At 36.2% G+C, this 21,039-nt stretch overlaps 1 protein-coding gene across 1 annotated transcript in view; it reads left to right on the plus strand.

Annotated features, from left to right (window-relative positions):
* The window catches only part of LOC133326671 (semaphorin-5A), a 101,336-nt gene extending 87,642 nt beyond the window's left edge, over positions 1-13,694 (plus strand). The window contains exons 5-12 of the mRNA XM_061535293.1: positions 7,769-7,976; positions 8,271-8,444; positions 8,520-8,663; positions 9,906-10,105; positions 10,176-11,932; positions 12,002-12,157; positions 13,202-13,401; positions 13,467-13,694. Of these exons, the coding sequence (XP_061391277.1) occupies positions 7,769-7,976; positions 8,271-8,444; positions 8,520-8,663; positions 9,906-10,105; positions 10,176-11,932; positions 12,002-12,157; positions 13,202-13,401; positions 13,467-13,694 (3,067 nt within the window). The remainder of the gene's footprint in view (positions 1-7,768; positions 7,977-8,270; positions 8,445-8,519; positions 8,664-9,905; positions 10,106-10,175; positions 11,933-12,001; positions 12,158-13,201; positions 13,402-13,466) is intronic.
* The last annotated feature ends 7,345 nt before the right edge of the window (positions 13,695-21,039 follow it).

Here is a 21,039-nt window from a genome sequence, read left to right on the forward strand (position 1 = left end):
TTTTTCTATATAAAAAATTAGAAATGCAACTGTCCCATCGAACGACTTCTGTTTTTTATCTTGTGCAACCAATTTCCTTTTACAGATTTTTGCTTGACATTCTTGTTGTTGTTATTGTTGTTCTTGTTAATTATTCAACCTGTAATCTGGTTACTGGAACGTTTCTTTTCAAACAATTTACGTAGGTTTCGTGCAGGTTAGGTCGTTCCGACAGACAGACCGTACCTCATTTATAGCTCTCATGTAAACTCGGCCATGTCGAGTACTTGAAAACAAATTTACATGACGCCACACAACTGTCCATCAATCTTTGTGGTTGGGGGGAAAAGAGCTGCTGTATTTTTCGGAGCTAGCCGATCGGTTGGCTGTTCTCAATCACAACAATTTCAAAACAAGTTAAATTTAAACAACTTGGCGATTTAAATGATAGTTAAGTGTCTTTTGGTTTGACGAGAGCGATTTTAATGATCACTTGTTGGTGGTTTGGCGATGGCGACGAACGGCGACGCCATAAAGGCGCTTAACCATAAACGCCCACGCTTACTGTTGTAATCCTCGGGTTTAGTTGTGGTCTATGGAAATCTGAAATCTAAGGCTGGCTTTGGTTGTTATGGCCGCAATAATTTTTTCGTTGTTTTTTTATTTTGAGTGGCAATCCAACACCACCCCTTAGGTCCACCTCCCAGCAAATCAATAGACAACCAATTGACGCCAATAAAAAATAAATATTTTTGTACAACATTTTAATATAAGCCATATAGAGATATTTATAAATATTAAAAAAATATATTATTTTTTAAATAAAATAATAATTTTTTATTACCATTTGTTATGGTTATGGTCTGCCACCCCACCACCAACACCACCACAATTGTTTGCAAAAAGGTTTTTACAGATTTGAATGGCTGATTGTTCCGGCAATCATTAAGGTGCACCACAGACACAAAATATGTTAATTATTTTTGTTGGTGTTTTTTTTTACAACAAAACAATAACAATTTATTGTCATATCTATAAAAAATATAGCTTTTATGTTCCATTCATTAAAAAATCTCTTGACAAAAAAAAAACTTTGCGATCACGCAATTATCTTTTGGAATCTGTTCGGATTTTTTTTCAAATGAAATCGCCAATCGATTTGCTGTGAATTATGGAAGTCATTATAAAATAATGACATTTCATGTCATTTTATCTATTGACATTGTCACGTTTCAAGAGAGTGTGTTTTGTTGTTGTTCGGCTTTCCATTAAATATTCAAATCTTAACTAGACAATAACTGTCATCCGTTAAGAGGGAAGAATTAATTAACAGATCAAGAATTTAGAAGACTGGTTATCTTGACAGTTGGAACACTAAGGGTGCTATGGAGTGGCGCCATCAAGAGAGACAGGTAGGGCAACTGGAAATTGATAATCGTTATATATAATATTTAACAATAATCGATAGTTTATATGCAGAATTCTTGAACGACATGTCTCAGAATCTTTCATAGTATTTTAAAATTTGTGAGAAAATCGCCATCTAGATTTCATTTCCGGAAACTGGTATCAAAGGAAAAAATATTCTTCACTAAATTTCAGTAGATGTCACTGAACACAAGAAATCGATAAGTATAGCAAAAATTCTTGAAAATCCTATAAGAATTTGTTCATTAAAAAGTATGTTCTTTCTTTTAGGCGTTAATATTGTAATGTTTCTGAATAATTGCCAATTTGTCCCATAATTCTTCACTTTATGAGAGTGAAGTAAAAAGAAAAAAAGATTCTCAACCGAATTTCACTATAGGTCACTGAACGCTTCAAATCGGTATATATAATATTTAACAATTAAATATCGGTTATATAGATAATATATTAACCAAATTTCTCGGAATTGTATTCTTCATAGTTATTTGGAATTTGTGCGAAAAACGCCATCTAGATATCATTTTTGGTAATTGGTATTAATGGAAAAAATATTCTCCACTAAATTCCACTTTAAGCCACTGAACATAGGAACTCGATACCGCTAATAGAAACCTTAGAAAATCCGCTAATTTTTTGTGCATTTAAAAAATATCTACCTTTAGATGTTAATATTGCGATGTGTCTGAATTATTGACAAATTGTCCTATAATGTTTAACTTTAGGGGAATGAAATCAAAGGAAAAAATATTCTACATCAAATTTCACCATAGGTCACTGAACATATGAAATCGATATATATAATATTTAACAATTAAATAAGGGTTATATAAAGAATAATTGAATGAAATTTCTCAAAACTCTATTCTTAACAGTCATTTGTAATTTGTGAGGAAAACACCATCTAGATTTCATTTTTGGGACTTGGTAGCAAAGGAGAAAATATTCTCCACTAAATTCCACTAGAGGTCACTGAACACATGATATCTGCAAAGCTTCAAAAATTCTAGAAAATCCAGTGACAATTTGTGAATTTTACAAATACATCGCAGAACTCTAATCTTCATATTTATTTGGAATTTGAGCGAAAATCGCCATCTATATGTAATTTTTGGGACTTGAAACCAAAGGAAAAATATTCTCTTCTAAGTTTCACTAACACTCTAAAATCTCTAAAGCTAATATAACTCCTAGAAAATCCGCTAACTATTGGTGCATTTAACTAATACATACTTTAAGGCGTTAATATTGTGATGTTTCGAACAATTGCCAAATTTTTCCACTATCCTTAATTTTAGGGGAGTAAAGTCAAAAGAGAAAATATTCTACATCAAATTCCACTATATATTACTGAACACAAGAAATCGGTATATAATATTATATATAAAGGATATATGACCGAAATTTCTCAAAACCTTATACTTCATAGTAATTTGAAATATGTAGGAAATCGCCATCTAGATTTCATTTTCGCGACTTGATATCAACGGAAAAAATATTCTCTTCTAAATTTCACTAGAGGTCACTGAACACGTGAAATCGGTATATATAATATTAAAGAATTAAATATGGGTTATATAAAGTATAATTCCTCATAACACTATTCTTCATAGTAATTTGGAATTTGTGGGGGAAACGCCCTCTAGATTTCATTTTCGGAGCTTGGTAACAAAGGAAAAAATATGCTGTACTAAATTCTACGAAAGGTCACTGAACACAATAAATCTGTAAAGCTAATATAAATTGTAGAAAATCCGGTAAACATTTGTGCATTTAAAAATACCTAAATTCTACATACTGTGATGTTCCTGAATAATAACCAAATGACCCCATAACTTTCAACTTTAATGGAGTGAAGCCAAAGGAAAAAATATTCTCCGCTAAATTTCACAATAGATCACTGAACACATGAAATCGGTATATATAATATTTAACGAGTAAATATGGATTATATATAGAAAAATGTAACCAAATTTCTCAGACATCTTTCCGTCATAGTAATTTCGAATTTATGGAGAAAACGCCATCTAGATTTCATTTTCGGGACTTGGTATTAAAGGAAATATTATTCTCTGCTAAATTTCACTAGAGGTCGCTGAATACAAGATATGAGTATTTTGGTGGATTCCCTAGTTTTTACATAGAAAAAAATTACCGAACTTTGGTTTCTTGGTTTTTTTTTATATAGAAAAAAATTCACAGGGCTTGAGAATAATTTATTTTTTTAATAGTGCATGATTCAGGTTGTTTACATGGAATATTGAAACTCATGAATATGTATAGTAACCTGACTGACAGTCATGCTCACTTCGCTTATGGCAAGTGTTTAATGTTTTACAGTATTTATGTAAAATGTTTCACAATTGAAATGTTATGCCGGCAAGAATGGAATGAATGCGTCGTAGAACATAAGGGACCGGCAGAGACTTAGATCAAGTTAAGGGGAAATCTCCTTACCTCTGAAAAATTTAATTCTGTCGAACATTTCAGTGTTGAAATTTTTTAAAGGGGATCTCCCTTTTGTTCTCCTTTTAATAATAATTTTCAACTACGCCCCTGTGCCGCACCATAATTTCAATCTGCATAAAGGAAGTACCAACAAAAAAACTACAACAAAATTGATGAAAAGTGCAATATTGACATATGTATATATGCAAGCTTTGTCGGTATTTTTCCCCCATTTTTTCGTTTGAAAAAACGCCGCCGCTTTAGTATTCAGAATCGAATCAGAAAAAAAAACTGGAACACCACAAGTGTAACTAAAACGAAAAATCGAAACTCTTACGAAGTTGTTTTTTATTGTATGCGACGCGTGCCTCTTGGCTATTTGTTATGCCACAATTTTTCTCAAATCAATCTTTGTTTCAAAAAAACCTCCAACCGGCAAATAAACAATTTTCTTAAGTGAATTAAAAACCAAAAACTGACTTCCGAACCAACTCCCTTCTCCCCCAGCTCCCTCAGAGAAAAATTCACCAAAAACTATTCTATCAAAAATTTTGGCACCATATTTCAGTTGGGTCCCACTGAAAAGAATGGACCATGACAGCCACCAGTCATGGCATAGGCAGGTTGGATGGCTGGCTGGTCGGTCGTCGGTTGGTCCATATGGGCGTTCAGTTGGCAATATTTGGGCGTACATATTTTTTCCTCCCAATTGATTGAACATGGTGGCGACTTTGTGGTGCAACGGCTGCTACTTGCCACAAATACACACACACATTCATGTTCACTCGAAGTGGCTATCTAGCAGTGATTTCATTAGAATCGCTGACCGAAGCCGATACTTTGGAGATCATGCGAGTATTTCATTATCTTGACACAATCACTTGTTTTGAATATGTGGGCATATGTGGCTTTTTTTTTTGGTCTCTAATGGTGGACTTACAGTGGGACAAAAAATAAACATTTGTTTCTATAGAAAAAAAATCAAAGATCGCGACAAAAAAAAAAAATAAATATTTTTAGAAAAATTTCCAAGAAAGAAAGGGGTCTGTGAATTTTTTTCTATAGAAAAACATTGGACCCCTGGGTCCGGTGAATTTTTTTCTATAGAAAAACATTGGACCCCTAGGGTCTGTGAATTTTTTTCTATAGAAAAAACATTGGACCCCTGGGGTCTGTGAATTTTTTTCTATATAAAAAACATTGGACCCCTGGGGTCTGTGAATTTTTTTCTATAGAAAAAAACATTTCTTCTTTCTATAGAAAAAACATTGGACCCCTGGGGTCTGTGAATTTTTTTCTATAGAAAAACATTCGACCCCTGGGGCCTGTGAATTTTGTTCTATAGAAAAACATTCGACCCCTGGGGTCTGTGAATTTTTATCTATCGAAAAACATTGGACCCCTGGGGTCTGTGAATTTTTTTTCTATAGAAAAACATTGGACCCAAGGGTCCTGACGAATTTTTTTCTATAGAAAAACATTGGACCCAAGGGTCCTGACGAATTTTTTTCTATAGAAAAACATTGGACCCCTGGGATCTGTGAATTTTTTCTATAGAAAAACGTTGGGTCTGTGAATTTTTTCTGCAAAAAATCTTTGTTATATATTTTCAAGAAAATATTCCCCTTTTAAATTTTTAATCCCACTGTCCTCCATGTAACCACAGTCCATTGATTGCTGTAAGTCATTCGATTTTTTATTTTCTGCCCGATTCTATTGTGGGTTTTATGAAAAATTGTTTTTCATGTAACTCTACAATTTGGTGGTGATGTTGTTGCTGCTTTTTTCATTATTTGCATTCATGACTCTGGTTGTTGTTGTAATAGAAAAAAATCTGTATTTTTGTTGTTGTCTTTTTTGTGTCCTACCACAATTTGTTAGCTTCTAAACTGATCGTTCACAGAGTATGATGTATGTATATAAGGTGTGTTGCAGCATGGTGTACATATGTTTTTTTTGTTGGTTGTTGTCTTTATTTTTCTATCGATGATTGTGTTGTTGTTGCTGTTGTGAGCTAACAATTTTATTTGATTGTCGGCTATATTTGATGGGCGTTTAATGTACCTGTTTACCTTGCAGTTCAATGAACGAACGAACGGACATTTTTCGTTGGGTGTAAAATCCAAATTTTCGAGAAAAATTTGTGGAAGAATTTTTTGTTTAAAAATCCACGCCTAAGGGTAGACCTTAAAAATTACTTTTTAGAAATCCACGCCTAAGGGTAGACCTTAAAAATTACTTTTTAGAAATCCACGCCTAAGGGTAGACCTTAAAAATTACTTTTTAGAAATCCACGCCTAAGGGTAGACCTTAAAAATTACTTTTTAAAAATCCACAAGGGTAGACCTTAAAAATTACTTTTTAAAAATCCACGCCTAAGGGTAGACCTTAAAAATTACTTTTTAGAAATCCACGCCTAAGGGTAGACCTTAAAAAATAGTTTTTAAAAATCCACGCCTAAGGGTAGACCTTAAAAAATAGTTTTTAAAAATCCACGCCTAAGGGTAGACCTTAAAAAATAGTTTTTAAAAATCCACGCCTAAGGGTAGACCTTAAAAAATAGTTTTTAAAAAACCACGCCTAAGGGTAGACCTTAAAAAATAGTTTTTAAAAATCCACGCCTAAGGGTAGACCTTAAAAAATAGTTTTTAAAAATCCACGCCTAAGGGTAGACCTTAAAAAATAGTTTTTAAAAATCCACGCCTAAGGGTAGACCTTAAAAAATAGTTTTTAAAAATCCACGTCTAAGGGTAGACCTTAAAAAATAGTTTTTAAAAATCCACGCCTAAGGGTAGACCTTCAAAAATATTTTTAAAAAACCACGCCTAAGGGTAGACCTTAAAATATAGTTTTTAAAAATCCACGCCTAAGGGTAGAACTTAAAAAATAGTTTTTAAAAATCCACGCCTAAGGGTAGACCTTAAAAAATAGTTTTTAAAAATGCACGCCTAAGGGTAGACCTTAAAAAATAGTTTTTAAAAATCCACGCCTAAGGGTAGACCTTAAAAATTACTTTTTAAAAATCCACGCCTAAGGGTAGACCTTAAAAAATAGTTTTTAAAAATGCACGCCTAAGGGGAGACCTTAAAAATTACTTTTTAAAAATCCACGCCTAAGGGTAGACCTTAAAAAATAGTTTTTAAAAATGCACGCCTAAGGGTAGACCTTAAAAATTACTTTTTAAAAATCCACGCCTAATGGTAGACCTTAAAAATTACTTTTTAAAAATCCACGCCTAAGGGTAGACCTTAAAAATTACTTTTTAGAAATCCACGCCTAAGGGTAGACCTTAAAAATTACTTTTTAGAAATCCACGCCTAAGGGTAGACCTTAAAAATTACTTTTTAAAAATCCACGCCTAAGGGTAGACCTTAAAAATTACTTTTTAAAAATCCACGCCTAAGGGTAGACCTCAAAAATAATTTTTAAAAAATCCACGCCTAAGGGTGGACTTCAAAAATAATTTTTCAAAAAATGCACGCCTAAGGGTAGACCTCAAAAAATAGTTTAAAAATTACTTTTTAAAAATCCACGCCTAAGGGTAGACCTTAAAAATTACTTTTTAAAAATCCACGCCTAAGAGTAGACCTTAAAAATATTTTTTAAGAATCAACGCCTTAAGATAGGCTATAAAAATAGCACTGAAATATTTTTTTAATGTGTAGCCACTGCCCAATAAAGCTTTCGGTTTATTTTCAATTTTTATTTTTTTTTTTCAATCCAGTTCTTAAAAAATTGTTTTAAAAATTAAATTTTTTGTAATTTTTGTAAATTCTGTTTATATTCTCATTATCATTTTCTAGATTATTCGCATTCAGAAAAAATGTTTTTTTTTTTTAATAAAAAGTTTTTTAATTTATTACAATCCGCCTAATTCGATGTTTTAATTTAATTATTTTTTTTTCTTTGCTTTCAGAGATACTCTGTACCGCATGTCCTTCGATTTGGAGGTGCTGGAACGGGCCGAGTGGGGCGCGATGCCAACCCAGATTTCTATGTGCCAGGCAAAAGGCCAATCGGAGCAAGTGTGTCGCAATTATGTGCGCGTACTGCAAGCGTACGGTGAGAATCAGTTGTACGCGTGTGGGACGAATGCCTTCAATCCGAATTGTACATGGCGCCAGGTAAGCAACCACAACAACAACAAACAAAACGGACAACAATCTTTCACAACTTAGAGCAAGTTATTGGCTGAACGAACGATCGATTTATTCCATATGCTAGACCATCCGTCCGTCCGATCATCTAATACATCCATGGACGGGCTTCTTGGTGTTGGCTGGCTGGCTGACTCTGGCATAACAAGCCTCGCATAGATTTTTGCAATTAAAAGCCAACTTGTTCGCCATAGCGACTAACAATCCAAATAACTATATTTTTCTAAAACACCCTCTCTCTCTTTCCTCTTCCCCTTACAGATGGAAAATCTAACAGTCACCGGTTATGACAGCGGTGTGGGAAAATGTCCCTTCAATCCGAAATCGAATATAACAAGTCTAATGACAGACAATGGCAAAATGTTTGTGGGCACTGCCACAGATTTTTCGGGCAGTGATTTTGCCATTTTAAAATCGGAGGTTGTACAGAATGCGGTAGGTGTTTGCAATGAGATTCAATATTCTGGTATTTTGAATATTAAAATTTATTTTATTTTTCTTCGATTGCAGCCCAGCTATAATAAGGTCATACGTACCAAACAGTACAACAACAATTGGCTAAATAATCCCCAGTTTGTGGGCAGCTTTGAGGCTGGCGATTTTGTGTATTTTCTATTTCGAGAACCGGCCATTGAGTATAGCCATATTGGAAAGGTAAGTTTTAGAAACAAAAAAAATAATTTTTAAAAATCCATGCCTGGGGATAGGCCTTGAAAAAATAATTTTTAAAAATCCATTCCTGGGGATAGGCCTTGAAAAAATAATTTTTAAAAATCCATGCCTGGGGATAGGCCTTGAAAAAATAATTTTTAAAAATCCATGCCTGGGGATAGGCCTTGAAAAAATAATTTTTAAAAATCCATGCCTGGGGATAGGCCTTGAAAAAATAATTTTTAAAAATCCATGCCTGGGGATAGGCCTTGAAAAAATAATTTTTAAAAATCCATGCCTGGGGATAGGTCTTGAAAAAATAATTTTTAAAAATCCATGCCTGGGCATAGGCCTTGAAAAAATAATTTTTAAAAATCCATGCCTGGGGATAGGCCTTGAAAAAATAATTTTTAAAAATCCACGCCTGGGGATAGGCCTTGGAAAAGTAATTTTTAAAAATCCACGCCTGGGGATAGGCCTTGAAAAAATTAATTTTTAAAAATCCACACCTGGGGATAGGCCTTGAAAAAATAATTTTTAATAATCCACGCCTGAAAAAATTAATTTTTAAAAATCCACACCTGGTGATAGGCCTTGAAAAAGTAATTTTTAAAAATCCACGCCTGGGGATAGGCCTTGAAAAAATAATTTTTAAAAATTCACGCCTGGGGATAGGCCTTGAAAAAATAATTTTTAAAAATCCTCGCCTGGGGATAGGCCTTAAAAAAATAATTTTTAAAAATCCACGCCTGGGGATAGGCCTTGAAAAATATCTGTAAAAATCCACGCCTGGGGATAGACCTTGAAAAAATAATTTTTAAAAATCCTCGCCTGGGGATAGGCCTTGAAAAAATAATTTTTAAAAATCCACGCCTGGGGATAGGCCTTGAAAAAATAATTTTTAAAAATCCACGCCTGGGGATAGACCTTGAAAAAATAATTTTTAAAAATCCACGCCTGGGGATAGGCCTTGAAAAAATAATTTTTAAAAATCCACGCCTGGGGATAGGCCTTGAAAAAATAATTTTTAAAAATCCACGCCTGGGGATAGGCCTTGAAAAAATAATTTTTAAAAATCCACGCCTGGGGATAGCCCTTGAAAAAATTATTTTTAAAAATCCGCGACTGGTATTGAAAACAAAATTTTTAAAAATCCACGCCTGGGGATAGGCCTTGAACAAATGTGGTTAAAAATCCACGCCTTTTGATTTTTTATTAATTTCATTCTATTCCCCTATTTTCCAGGCCATTTATTCCCGCATTGCCCGTGTCTGCAAAAACGATCCTGGTGGTGATCAGATTTTACGTGACAATTGGACCTCATTCTTGAAAGCCCGTCTGAATTGCTCCCTACCTGGGGAATATCCTTTCTATTTTGATGAGATCCAGCACATGGTGTATAGCTATGAGGAGGATGTTCTCTATGCCACATTTACCACACCAGAGTAAGTCGGAACCTTAACCTCCAACCTCTACAACTTTTAATATAAATTTCTCTCATCTTCTTCCCCTCAGGAATAGCATTCATGGTTCGGCAGTGTGTGCTTACAATTTAAGTCACATCAATGCTGCCTTCGATGGTCCCTTCAAGCATCAGGAACACAGTGACAGTCCCTGGAGGGCGGTGCGTTCTCAACACAACAGCCAATTCCGCTGTAATACTCCAACGGCCAGCAGCAGATCGCACACTCACCTCTTAGAATCCTCCAAATATCAGCTAATGGATCGAGCCGTCCAACCCATAACCCAAATGCCTCTCTATCATGCCAAATTGGAGAGGTTCTCACACATTGCCATGGATACGGTGTATACGAAGTCGGGAAAAATTAATATTTTATTTGTAAATTCCGATCGTAATGTTATCAAGAAGTTATCGGTAAAATACGGCGGAGATGACAAGCCCACCCAAACCTGCCTCGTTGAAATGTGGAACACTGAGGATGAACCGATTTTGAATATGAAATATTTAAAGGTAACCGATTCTTTGTATGTTGGTTCGGAGGGGTCGTTGACGAGAATACCAGCCGAACATTGTAGTCGCCATGTTTCGAATGATTCCTGCCTGAATGCCATGGATCCGTATTGTGGTTGGAATGCCTTGGTGGATAGATGCACACCTCAGTATCTACGTGAACATATGACAAAGTATTGGCTACAGCCGGAGGAATTCTCCTGTCCCGTTTTAACCGCGCCCATAGATGGTGCCTGGTCGGCGTGGTCGAATTGGTATAAATGTTCGAAGAATGATAATGATGGTGGGGATTGTTTGTGCCGATCGAGGGTCTGCAATAATCCAAGTCCCCGCAATGGTGGCAAAGATTGTGAGGGTATAACGACAGAGGTTACGAATTGCACCGTGCATGGTGGCTGGACAGAATGGTCAGCTTGGTCGGCATGTTCCCAGACCTGTGGCATGGCTGTGAAGACCCGAAGGCGTAGTTGTAGTAATCCCAAACCAGCTTTTGGTGGTCGAACCTGTGTAGGATCGGAGCGAGCGGAGATGTATTGCACGAATCTTCCACCATGTCCACTGCCAAAACCGGCAAGTGTGGATGGTGGTTGGGGACCCTGGGGTGAATGGAGTGAATGCAGCCATTTGTGTGGTGGTGGTTTTCGGATACGTCGCCGTGAATGCAATGATCCTAAACCGCAAAATGGTGGCACGGAATGTCCAGGATGTAACATTGACTATGAGGATTGCAACATGCAGTCATGCCCCGAGGTTAAAAAACTAAGTGGTTGGACCCCATGGCTAATACAACAAAATCGCACCGATGAAGCGGAGGGTGTAACGGTCCTTACGGAGAAACGTTTCCGTTTTGTGTGTCGGGCCAGTACCCCGGATGTGTCCTCAATGCACATTGGGGTGGCCAAAACGGAAAATCGTATTTGTCGTGATGGTATCTGTCATCGTCTGGGGGAGGCGAGTAACTCCGATGAACCGGAATACAGTGAATGGGGACCATGCAACGTGACCTGTGGTGGTGGGGTACAACATCGTCATTTGGAATTCTCCGGTTCGGGTGGTAAACATCGTGGCAAACATACCCAAAGTAGAGCCTGCAACATGCATCCTTGTCCTGAACCACCGGCCAGTTTTAATGAGGTTGTGGCTGCTCACGAATGGAGTTGTTGGACCGATTGGTCACCATGTTCGGTCACTTGTGGAGTGGGTATTAAGCGACGTACTCGCAAATGTTTGGGTGGTCATGATAAGCTATGTCACGGAAGGGCTATCGATGAGGAGAAATGTGAAATGAAACCATGTGAAGGTAGGTTCGGAAGGAGGAGAAGAGGATATGGGAAGGATATAATTTTTTGGTTTCATTTTTTCTTTGCAGATTTCGTAGGTTGGAGTACTTGGTCAGAGTGGTCGGACTGTACAAAAGATGGCATTCGCTTCAGACATCGCAAGTGTCTGGTAGATACTCCCAGCGATACGGAATGTCGTGGTGAAGAATTTGAAAAAACTGCTTGTGTGCCAGGAGAATGTGAAGGTAAGTCGACAAAATTTTTTTTAATATTCACGCCATAAAATTTACCCCTAAAAATAGGCTTTGAAAAATAATTTTTTAAAAACCACGCCTAAGGATAGGCAAAGAATTTTTTTAAATCCACGTCTAAGGATAGGCTTAGAAATTGTTAAAAAAAAATCCTCGCCTAAGGATAGGCTTCTAAAAACATTAAAAATCCACGCCTAAGGATAGGCTTAGAAATTGTTTTTAAAAAATTCCTCGCCTAAGGATAGGCTTCGAAAAACGTTAAAAATCCACGCCTAAGGATAGGCTTAGAAATTGTTTTTAAAAAATTCCTCGCCTAAGGATAGGCTTCGAAAAACGTTAAAAATCCACGCCTAAGGATAGGCTTCGAAAAACGTTAAAAATCCACGCCTAAGGATAGGCTTCCAAAAAAATTTAAAAACCCACGCCTAAGGATACGCTTTGAAAAAATTAAAAAATCCACGCCTAAGGATAGGCTTTGAAAAAATTAAAAAAATCCACGCCTAAGGATAGGCTTTGAAAAAATTAAAAAATCCACGCCTAAGGATAGGCCTCGAAAAAAATTAAAAATCCACGCCTAAAAATAGGCATCGAAAAAACGAATTAAAAATCCATTAGAGTAGGCTAGAAAAAATATTTTTTATAAATCCACGCCTTAGAGTAGGCTAGAAAAAATATTTTTTATAAATCCACGCCTTAGAGTAGGCTAGAAAAAATATTTTTTATAAATCCACGCCTTAGAGTAGGCTAGAAAAAATATTTTTTATAAATCCACGCCTTAGAGTAGGCTAGAAAAAATATTTTTTATAAATCCACGCCTTAGAGTAGGCTAGAAAAAATATTTTTTATAAATCCACGCCTTAGAGTAGGCTAGAAAAAATATTTTTTATAAATCCACGCCTTAGAGTAGCCTGGAAAAAATTTTTTTTATAAATCCACGCCTTAGAGTAGGCTAGAAAAAATATTTTTTATAAATCCACGCCTTAAAGTACCCTAAAAAAATATTTGTAATAAATTTTTTGTTGTTGTTTTTGTTTTCAGGTACACAAATGGCTTCAACATCAACCGTAGTCTCCATAATATCCATTGTGATACTACTGTATGCTCTCACCATCTTTATGACATTCTGGATGACGCGGCGCCATTACAGGCCTCCGGCACCAATTTTGAAAAATAATACCCCCTCACCGACATCATATGACTCGTACCCGAATCAGTATTCCAGTTTACCCACCAAAGATGTAAGTTTTCACAAAATTTGTAGAATGATCCGAAACCGAATTTAATCCTCATTTTCTCCTTTCAGATTTACGATGTACGACCGAAGGTAAAGCGGCAATCTAGTTTCAATATGTGTTCATCGCCCACATCGAAAAATTTCAATACGGGCACCCTGAATCGAAATAACATCAATCACAATCACACACCCAAGGTGTTGGCGAAGAGTTTCAATGACTGTGAAACAGGGACGCTGAAAAGGACATCGAATGCGCTGAACAATTATCGATCGAATATTGATGATGAGAAGTTTTGAAAAATGATTTTGGGAAAGTCCAAAAGAAATTAAGAACATAAAAGGTGTGGAATTTTTACCACCAAAGAGGAAGCAAAGAAGTCGTAAAGGAAGTAGTCAGCCCTGAGAAATTTAGGGTAAAGGCATTGGTCCTAGCAGAAGCTAAATATTTGAAAAGAGACACATGAGAGAGATTCCTCTCTAAGGCAGCAAAATATTTTCAAAGGCCTCATTAAGGCTATATTTCCCTTCCGCATCGATTATCTACTGCCCTCTTTCTTAACTCTTTCAACAAAAAGTGCATTACTTCATATTCTAGCCACTTGCAGAGCTACCCAAAACTAAAATTATTATTTTGAGTGTATCATACTGTGCCATTATTTAAGCCAGCTTAAAAATTTAAGTTAATATTATTTAATTTAATTAATTATTCCTTCAATTGTATTATTATTTTATTCGATTTTAAGAATATTGACTCATATTGAGTCCCATAGTTTGTTAGCATAATTTTGGAATTATTGTAATTTAACCTTTGTAGCCTATTTATACAGATAAGCAAATTTTTTTTGTATATAGAATAATTTGTATATTTAATAATAAAGCCTTATAGTCTTTAAGATACAACTCAACTCTAAAAATTAACGAAAAAATAATATTAACAAATAAAAATAAAGAGAATATTGAAAAAAAAACAATAAACATTTTTTTAATAAAAATAATATTCAATAACCCGCTTAAGGTCCACGAAGTTAATAATAAACGAACAGAAGAGGTGAAGAGGCCTTCCCTTTAACACATAGACAAATAATTGGGGACTTAGAGCTCGAAGTGATGGGAGTTTTGGGATACACGAAACAAAATAAAAGGTTTTTTCTATAGATAATCGGATTATCGTTAAACAATGGAGAAATATATTGATCCACTTAAATATTTTTTCGAAATAAATAATTTCTATTTTTAGCTTAGTATCTCAGGAATTATTTACCTTTTGAATCATAAAAATCGGTTAAAAATGAACGGAACTATAGCTAAAATATATACACTACCTATTATTAATAATAGTCATACGCACCATGGGCCGTAGATAAAACAAATCATACGCCACATGGGCGTATACCGAATATTTCAGCAATTTAAATATATATTGATTGATATACATTTTTTATACCCTCCACCATAGTATGGAGGGTAAATTAGTTTTGTTTTTCCGTTTGTAACGCATCGAAATAATCATTTCCGACCCTATAAAGTATATATATATTCTTGATCAGCGTAAAATTGACGATTTAAGCATGTCCGTTTGCCCACTCTGTTGTATGTAATCACTCTAGCGTCTAAACGAATTGAGAAATTTTGCATAGAGTCGTCTTTTGTCTGCAGACAGGTCAAGTTCGAAGATGGGTCCACGTTTAGGCATAGCTCCCATATAAGGCTACCCCCCAATTTTCGGTATATTGAAGTTCTTGAGTGCGTTTTCAAACCGAATTCGCTGAAAGTTTGTACTTTGAGTTCTTATTAGCAAACTTCCCAAAAATTATAAATATAGGTCATTTTTTTACGGATAGCCCCCATATAAGGGTAACCCCCCAATTTTCTGTATTTTGGGGTTCTTGAGGGGGATTTTCAACCGAATACGCTGAAATTTGGTACATTGGGTTCTTATAGGGTACTAAATGTCTCCACAAAAAATTATAAATATAGGTCCACTTTTTCTGGTAGCCCCCTTATAACGGTACCCCTCAATTTTCAGTATTTTGGGGGTTTTGAATCGAAACCGATTTCAACGAAACTTGCCTTTACTTCAGTAAAGGCAAGTTTCGTTGAAATCGGTTCATTTTTAGATATAGCCCCCACATGTATATTTGCGCTCGATTTTAGGTAAATGGTGCTACAAACTTCTAATGTTTGTCCGATTGACACGAAATTTTACACAACGAATCATTGAGACTAGAATGGCGTTATGGTTTTTTTTAATTGGTGCAACAACAAATGACTCTAAATCTGCCCGAATGGTGTGAAATTTAGCATTGGCTGCGGATTGATGTTAGTCGGTTGACTTATAAAGTCTCAGATTTAAATTCGTTCAATTTCCCTCGAAGAAACTTACTTACTTAGCTGGCTTGTTACAGAACGGTTGTTCCATAAGCCGAGCTTAAAAAAGCACCAAGCACGTCGGTCTTGTGCGCAAGTCCACCAATTTGGAAGATGTTGTTTTCTACTTGGTCTTTCCATCTAATTCGTGGCCTTCCCCTTCTACGGGAACCATCGGCAGGCTCATTTTTATATGCCTTTTGAGCTGGGGCATCTTCATTCATCCGCACAACATGGCCTAGCCACCGTAGTCGCTGCAGCTCAATACGACTGACTATGTCGATGTCCGCGTATAAATTGTAGAGCTCGTGGTTCATTCGACGCCGATATTCACCGTCGACGCAGATCGGTCCGTAGATCTGTCGGAGAATTTTTCTCTCAAACACCCCAAGCGCTGCCTCATCTGCTTGCGTAAGTACCCATGCTTCAGATCCATATAACAGTACTGGTAGTATGAGCGTCTTGTAGAGTGTGAGTTTGGTCGGGCGGGAGGTGGCATTGTTTCTAAACTGCTTACTTAGACTATCTAGTAGCATCTGTTGGCCATCACTATCCTTCTACGAATTTCAAAACTGATGTCATTCGTTTTATTTATGGCGGTACCAAGGTATATAAAATCTTTGACTACCTCGAAGCTGTAGTTCTCAAGTTCCACAGTTGGTCCGAGTGTACTGGACGTCTTGCGCGTTGATACCATCAACTGCCAGACCCAGACACTTTGGCAGACTCCTTCACAATTTGTTCAAAGGTGGCTGTTACCGCTCTCAGTGTTCGACCCATTATGTCGATGTCATCGGCGTAGGCGAGTAACATGTGTTGTTTGGTGTACAGAGTGCCATTTCTGTTCAAGTTTGCCTCTCGTATGACCTTTTCCAGCAGGATATTAACTGTCACCTTGTCTGAATCCTCGTTCGGTATTAAAGGGCTCCGAGAGGTCCTTTCCCACTTTAACTGCTGACCTTGTGCCAGTTAAAGTTATCCTGCTAAGCCGTATTAATTTTGCAGGAATGCCAAACGCAGACATGGCTTTAAACACCTCTGAACGGATAGGGCTGTCGAATGCGGCTTTATAGTCGACAAATAGGTGGTATGTGTCAATGTGTTTTTCGTTGGTCTTTTCCAGAATTTAGCGCAGAGTGAAAATCTGGTCAATGGTGGATTTGCCAGGTCTGAAGCCGCATTGGTATGGTCCGATGATGTCATTGACCATTGGCTTCAATCGTTCACACAGCACACTGGATAGCACTTTATATGCGATTGGAAGCAGACTAATTCCTCTATAGTTGGCACATATCGTCTTGTCTCCTTTTTTGTGCACGGGACACAGGATGCTGAGGTTCCAATCATTGAGCATGCATTCATCTAGCCAAATTGTGTTAATCAGCTGGTGCATGCTCCTGACCAGCATCTGGCCACCAGTCTTGAATAGTTCGGCTGGTAACCCATCGGCTCCTGCTGCTTTGTTGTTCTTGAGCCGATTAATTGCTTTTATGACCTCATCTTGGCTAGGTAATATACACTCTATACCATCATCTCTTATTGGTTCTGGGGTATCTTCTTCATCGCCACTATTTGATACTAGTAGCTTTTCGAAATGCTCCTTCCAGAACCTCAACACGCTGTCTGTATCTGTTACCAGGATTCCTTCTTCATCTCTACAGGAGGATGTGCCTGCACCAAAGCCTTCGGTTTGGTGTTTTACTCGTTGGTAAAATTTCCGGACTTCATTCTGACTCCTGTATATCTCGATTTGCTCACGCTCACGTTTTTCTTCTTCTTTTTTCTGAAAACACGTTTCTCCTCTCTCCTTTTCTTACCGATAATTCTCCATCACGTTACATGTTGCTACTGTCTGCAGGGTTGCGCTATACGCTGCGTTTTTCACATCAGTAGCATTACGACACTCCTGATCGTACCATGGGTTTCTTGGTGGTGGTTTTTGGTACCCAATTGTTCTTTTTGCTGTAGTTTGTAGGGAGTGGGCAATTCTTTGCCATTGTGCTTCTATACTATTAGCGGGACAAGAAGTGCTTTCTTCAAGCAGAAACATTGACATGAAATTGTCAGCTACATATGTAGAATATATCCAAAGTGGTGAAGGGTGTCATATAGTCGGCCCAGATCGACTTTACTACTTTCCTTACTGGTTTCTAATTTTGTTCTCGATGTTTAATGTTTTTAACTATTTCATTGCATTCCGAGTTCAACTGCGCCTGAAAATATGCAATATCATTTATTCTCCAATTATAAACTAACAGGGCGATTCGTTCGAAAGCAAAATTGTATTGGTATAGTAAAATCTTAACAGAGGGCGTTATCAATGATTTAGATAGCTGAGACAACAACAAATATTTTTCAATATTTTTTGACACTACACCTTAAGGTTACTCAGGGAGAATATATATATTTTTTTAAATTCACGCCTTGGTATTGTCCTCGAAATAAAATATATGTTTTTTAAGTTAACACCTTCGTATAGTCCTCGAATTTTTTTTTTAAATTCACGCCTTGGTATTGTCCTCGAAAAAATAATTTTTAAAAATTAGCGCCTTGGTATAGTCCTCGAAAAATATTTGTTTACAAATTTACGCCTTGGTGAAGTCCACGCCTTAGAGTAGCCTAGAAAAAGTATTTTTTTTTTTTATAAATCCACTCCTTAGAGTACCCTAGAAAAATATTTTCAACAAATCCACGCCGTAGAGTACCCTAGAAAAAATAAGTTCATGCCTTGGGGTAGCCTGAAAAAAATTTTATTAAAAAAAAACCAAAAGAACCTTCACTGAATTCTAATGCCTATCCTAATACATTACGTTTTTTCGCCATTAGGCACACATACACACTCAGAGATGTCATACAATTAATACAGCATGTGATAAGCTTGAACCCGTGGGCTCCATAACAAAAAACGCTATCAATTTCAAAATTTTCACAATTTAAATAAAACAAAACAAAAGACAATTCTCAATTCTAGTTCGAATCAGACATTCTTGAATAGAGGCAACAAGCAACTGAAAAATATCGGATTAAAAATGAAAATAATTTACAGCCTCGTAATTTTGGGTATCCTAATCGGTGTAAGATTTCGTAAAAAAAATAAATTTTCCATATTTCTAAACCCCCTTTTCGCTTTACAGTTCTCCCTGGCCGAAGTCCAAAAAGATTCGTACCAGGTTATGAAAGAGATGGCTGCCAAAATGAAACCCATGATCGAGAGTGTCCTCAATGAGATGCCAACCACACCGGCCTATAACAAATACAGACAGGATTGGCAAAATGTCCTGCAAATCTATTACGAACATAAGGCCGATGAAAAATGTGTAGCGAAGGTCAATCGTATTGTTCAGACATTTGGAAATACCATACGGAATTATATGAAACGGAATACAAACGCTGAGGAACAAGAAATTATGAGGCTATTTATGCGTCATGGTTTCGAACAGTTTACCGATAAATATTTCCAAATGTTAAGGACTGCTAAGGAGCCACAATATGATGTAACGGAGAGTTGCTGAAAAAAAGGAGGATAAATTGTCATTATTTCGAAATTTGAGGAAATAAAAAATGTGATATATAAAATCTTGAAAAGGGTACTCCAAGGCGTGGATTTATTAAAAATATTTTTCTAGGGTACTCCAAGGCGTGGATTTATTAAAAATATTTTTCTAGGGTACTCCAAGGCGTGGATTTATTAAAAATATTTTTCTAGGGTACTCCAAGGCGTGGATTTATTAAAAATATTTTTCTAGGGTACTCCAAGGCGTGGATTTATTAAAAATATTTTTCTAGGGTACTCCAAGGCGTGGATTTATTAAAAATATTTTTCTAGGGTACTCCAAGGCGTGGATTTATTAAAAATATTTTTCTAGGGTACTCCAAGGCGTGGATTTATTAAAAATATTTTTCTAGGGTACTCCAAGGCGTGGATTTATTAAAAATATTTTTCTAGGGTACTCCAAGGCGTGGATTTATTAAAAATATTTTTCTAGGGTACTCCAAGGCGTGGATTTATTAAAAATATTTTTCTAGGGTACTCCAAGGCGTGGATTTATTAAAAATATTTTTCTAGGGTACTCCAAGGCGTGGATTTATTAAAAATATTTTTCTAGGGTACTCCAAGGCGTGGATTTATTAAAAATATTTTTCTAGGGTACTCCAAGGCGTGGATTTATTAAAAATATTTTTCTAGGGTACCCAAAAGCTTGAATTATCTGTACTAATAAAATCTTGAAATTTTGGGTGAGGGTCACTCTTGGTCCAGATGTGACAAACAAGGAACGGTACGAAAGTACTAAAAAGTACTAAATGTGATGTCTTTTATATTTGGCGAACCGGTGGAGCTAGAACTCTGAAATTTGGGTTGGTAGTCTTTGATGGAGTGTAGGTTAGATGTACCAAAGGGTTTTTGGAAATTCGAACTGTAACTATCTTAAAAGTTCGAAATGTACTAAATTTGGTACAATTTCGTAGCTTGTGAACGGATAGAGCTAAAAACTTGAAATTTGGAGTGTGAATTATGGTTGATAAGTGGGTTCCATTTATGGATATTGTTTTGAAAGCATGTACTCATGTGTACGAAAAGTACTATATGGTACTATATTTGGTACCAATTTGATTTGGAGGAACAAATCGAGCTGGAGTCCTGAAAATTGAAAGTAATATTACGTAGTTTTGGTAATTTTTACTTATGTATACGAAAAGTACTAAATCGTACTATAATTGGTACAATTTGGATTTGGGTGAACCGATAGAGCTGGAACAATGAAGTTTGGAGTTAGGATCATTGTAGGGGTGTAGGATTAGGGTCAGGATTCAGTTTAACAAATTTATACTTATGGGTACTAAATGGTACTAAATTTGGTACAATTTTATATTTGTTGTACCAATAAAGCTAGAATCATGCAATTTGGAGTTAGGATCACTGTTAAGTAGTACGATTTACTAATGTGTACTAAATTTGGTACAATTTAAATTGCGAGTGAAGCGATAGAGTTGAAATCATGAAATTTTCATTTAGGATCACTGTGGAGGTGTAGGATTGGGGTATGTAGGATGTTTTGGAAATTGGTACTGTTGTGTACTAAATTTAGTACAATTTGAATTGTGTGTGAACCGATAGTGTTGGAATCGTGAAACTTGGATTTTGGATCACTGTGGGGGTGTTTTGTTTTGGGGTAAGAAAGAGGTTCTGGAAATTCGTACAACTTTGTACTAAATTTGGTACAATTTAAATTGTTGGTGAACCAATAGAGTTTGAATCCTGAAATTTGAATTTGGA

This window comes from Musca vetustissima, unplaced genomic scaffold, assembly GCF_032173495.1.
Source record: "Musca vetustissima isolate MV318-11 ecotype Yass unplaced genomic scaffold, APGP_CSIRO_Mvet_v1 utg4525, whole genome shotgun sequence".
In the NCBI taxonomy this organism is placed as follows: Eukaryota; Metazoa; Arthropoda; class Insecta; order Diptera; family Muscidae; genus Musca; species Musca vetustissima.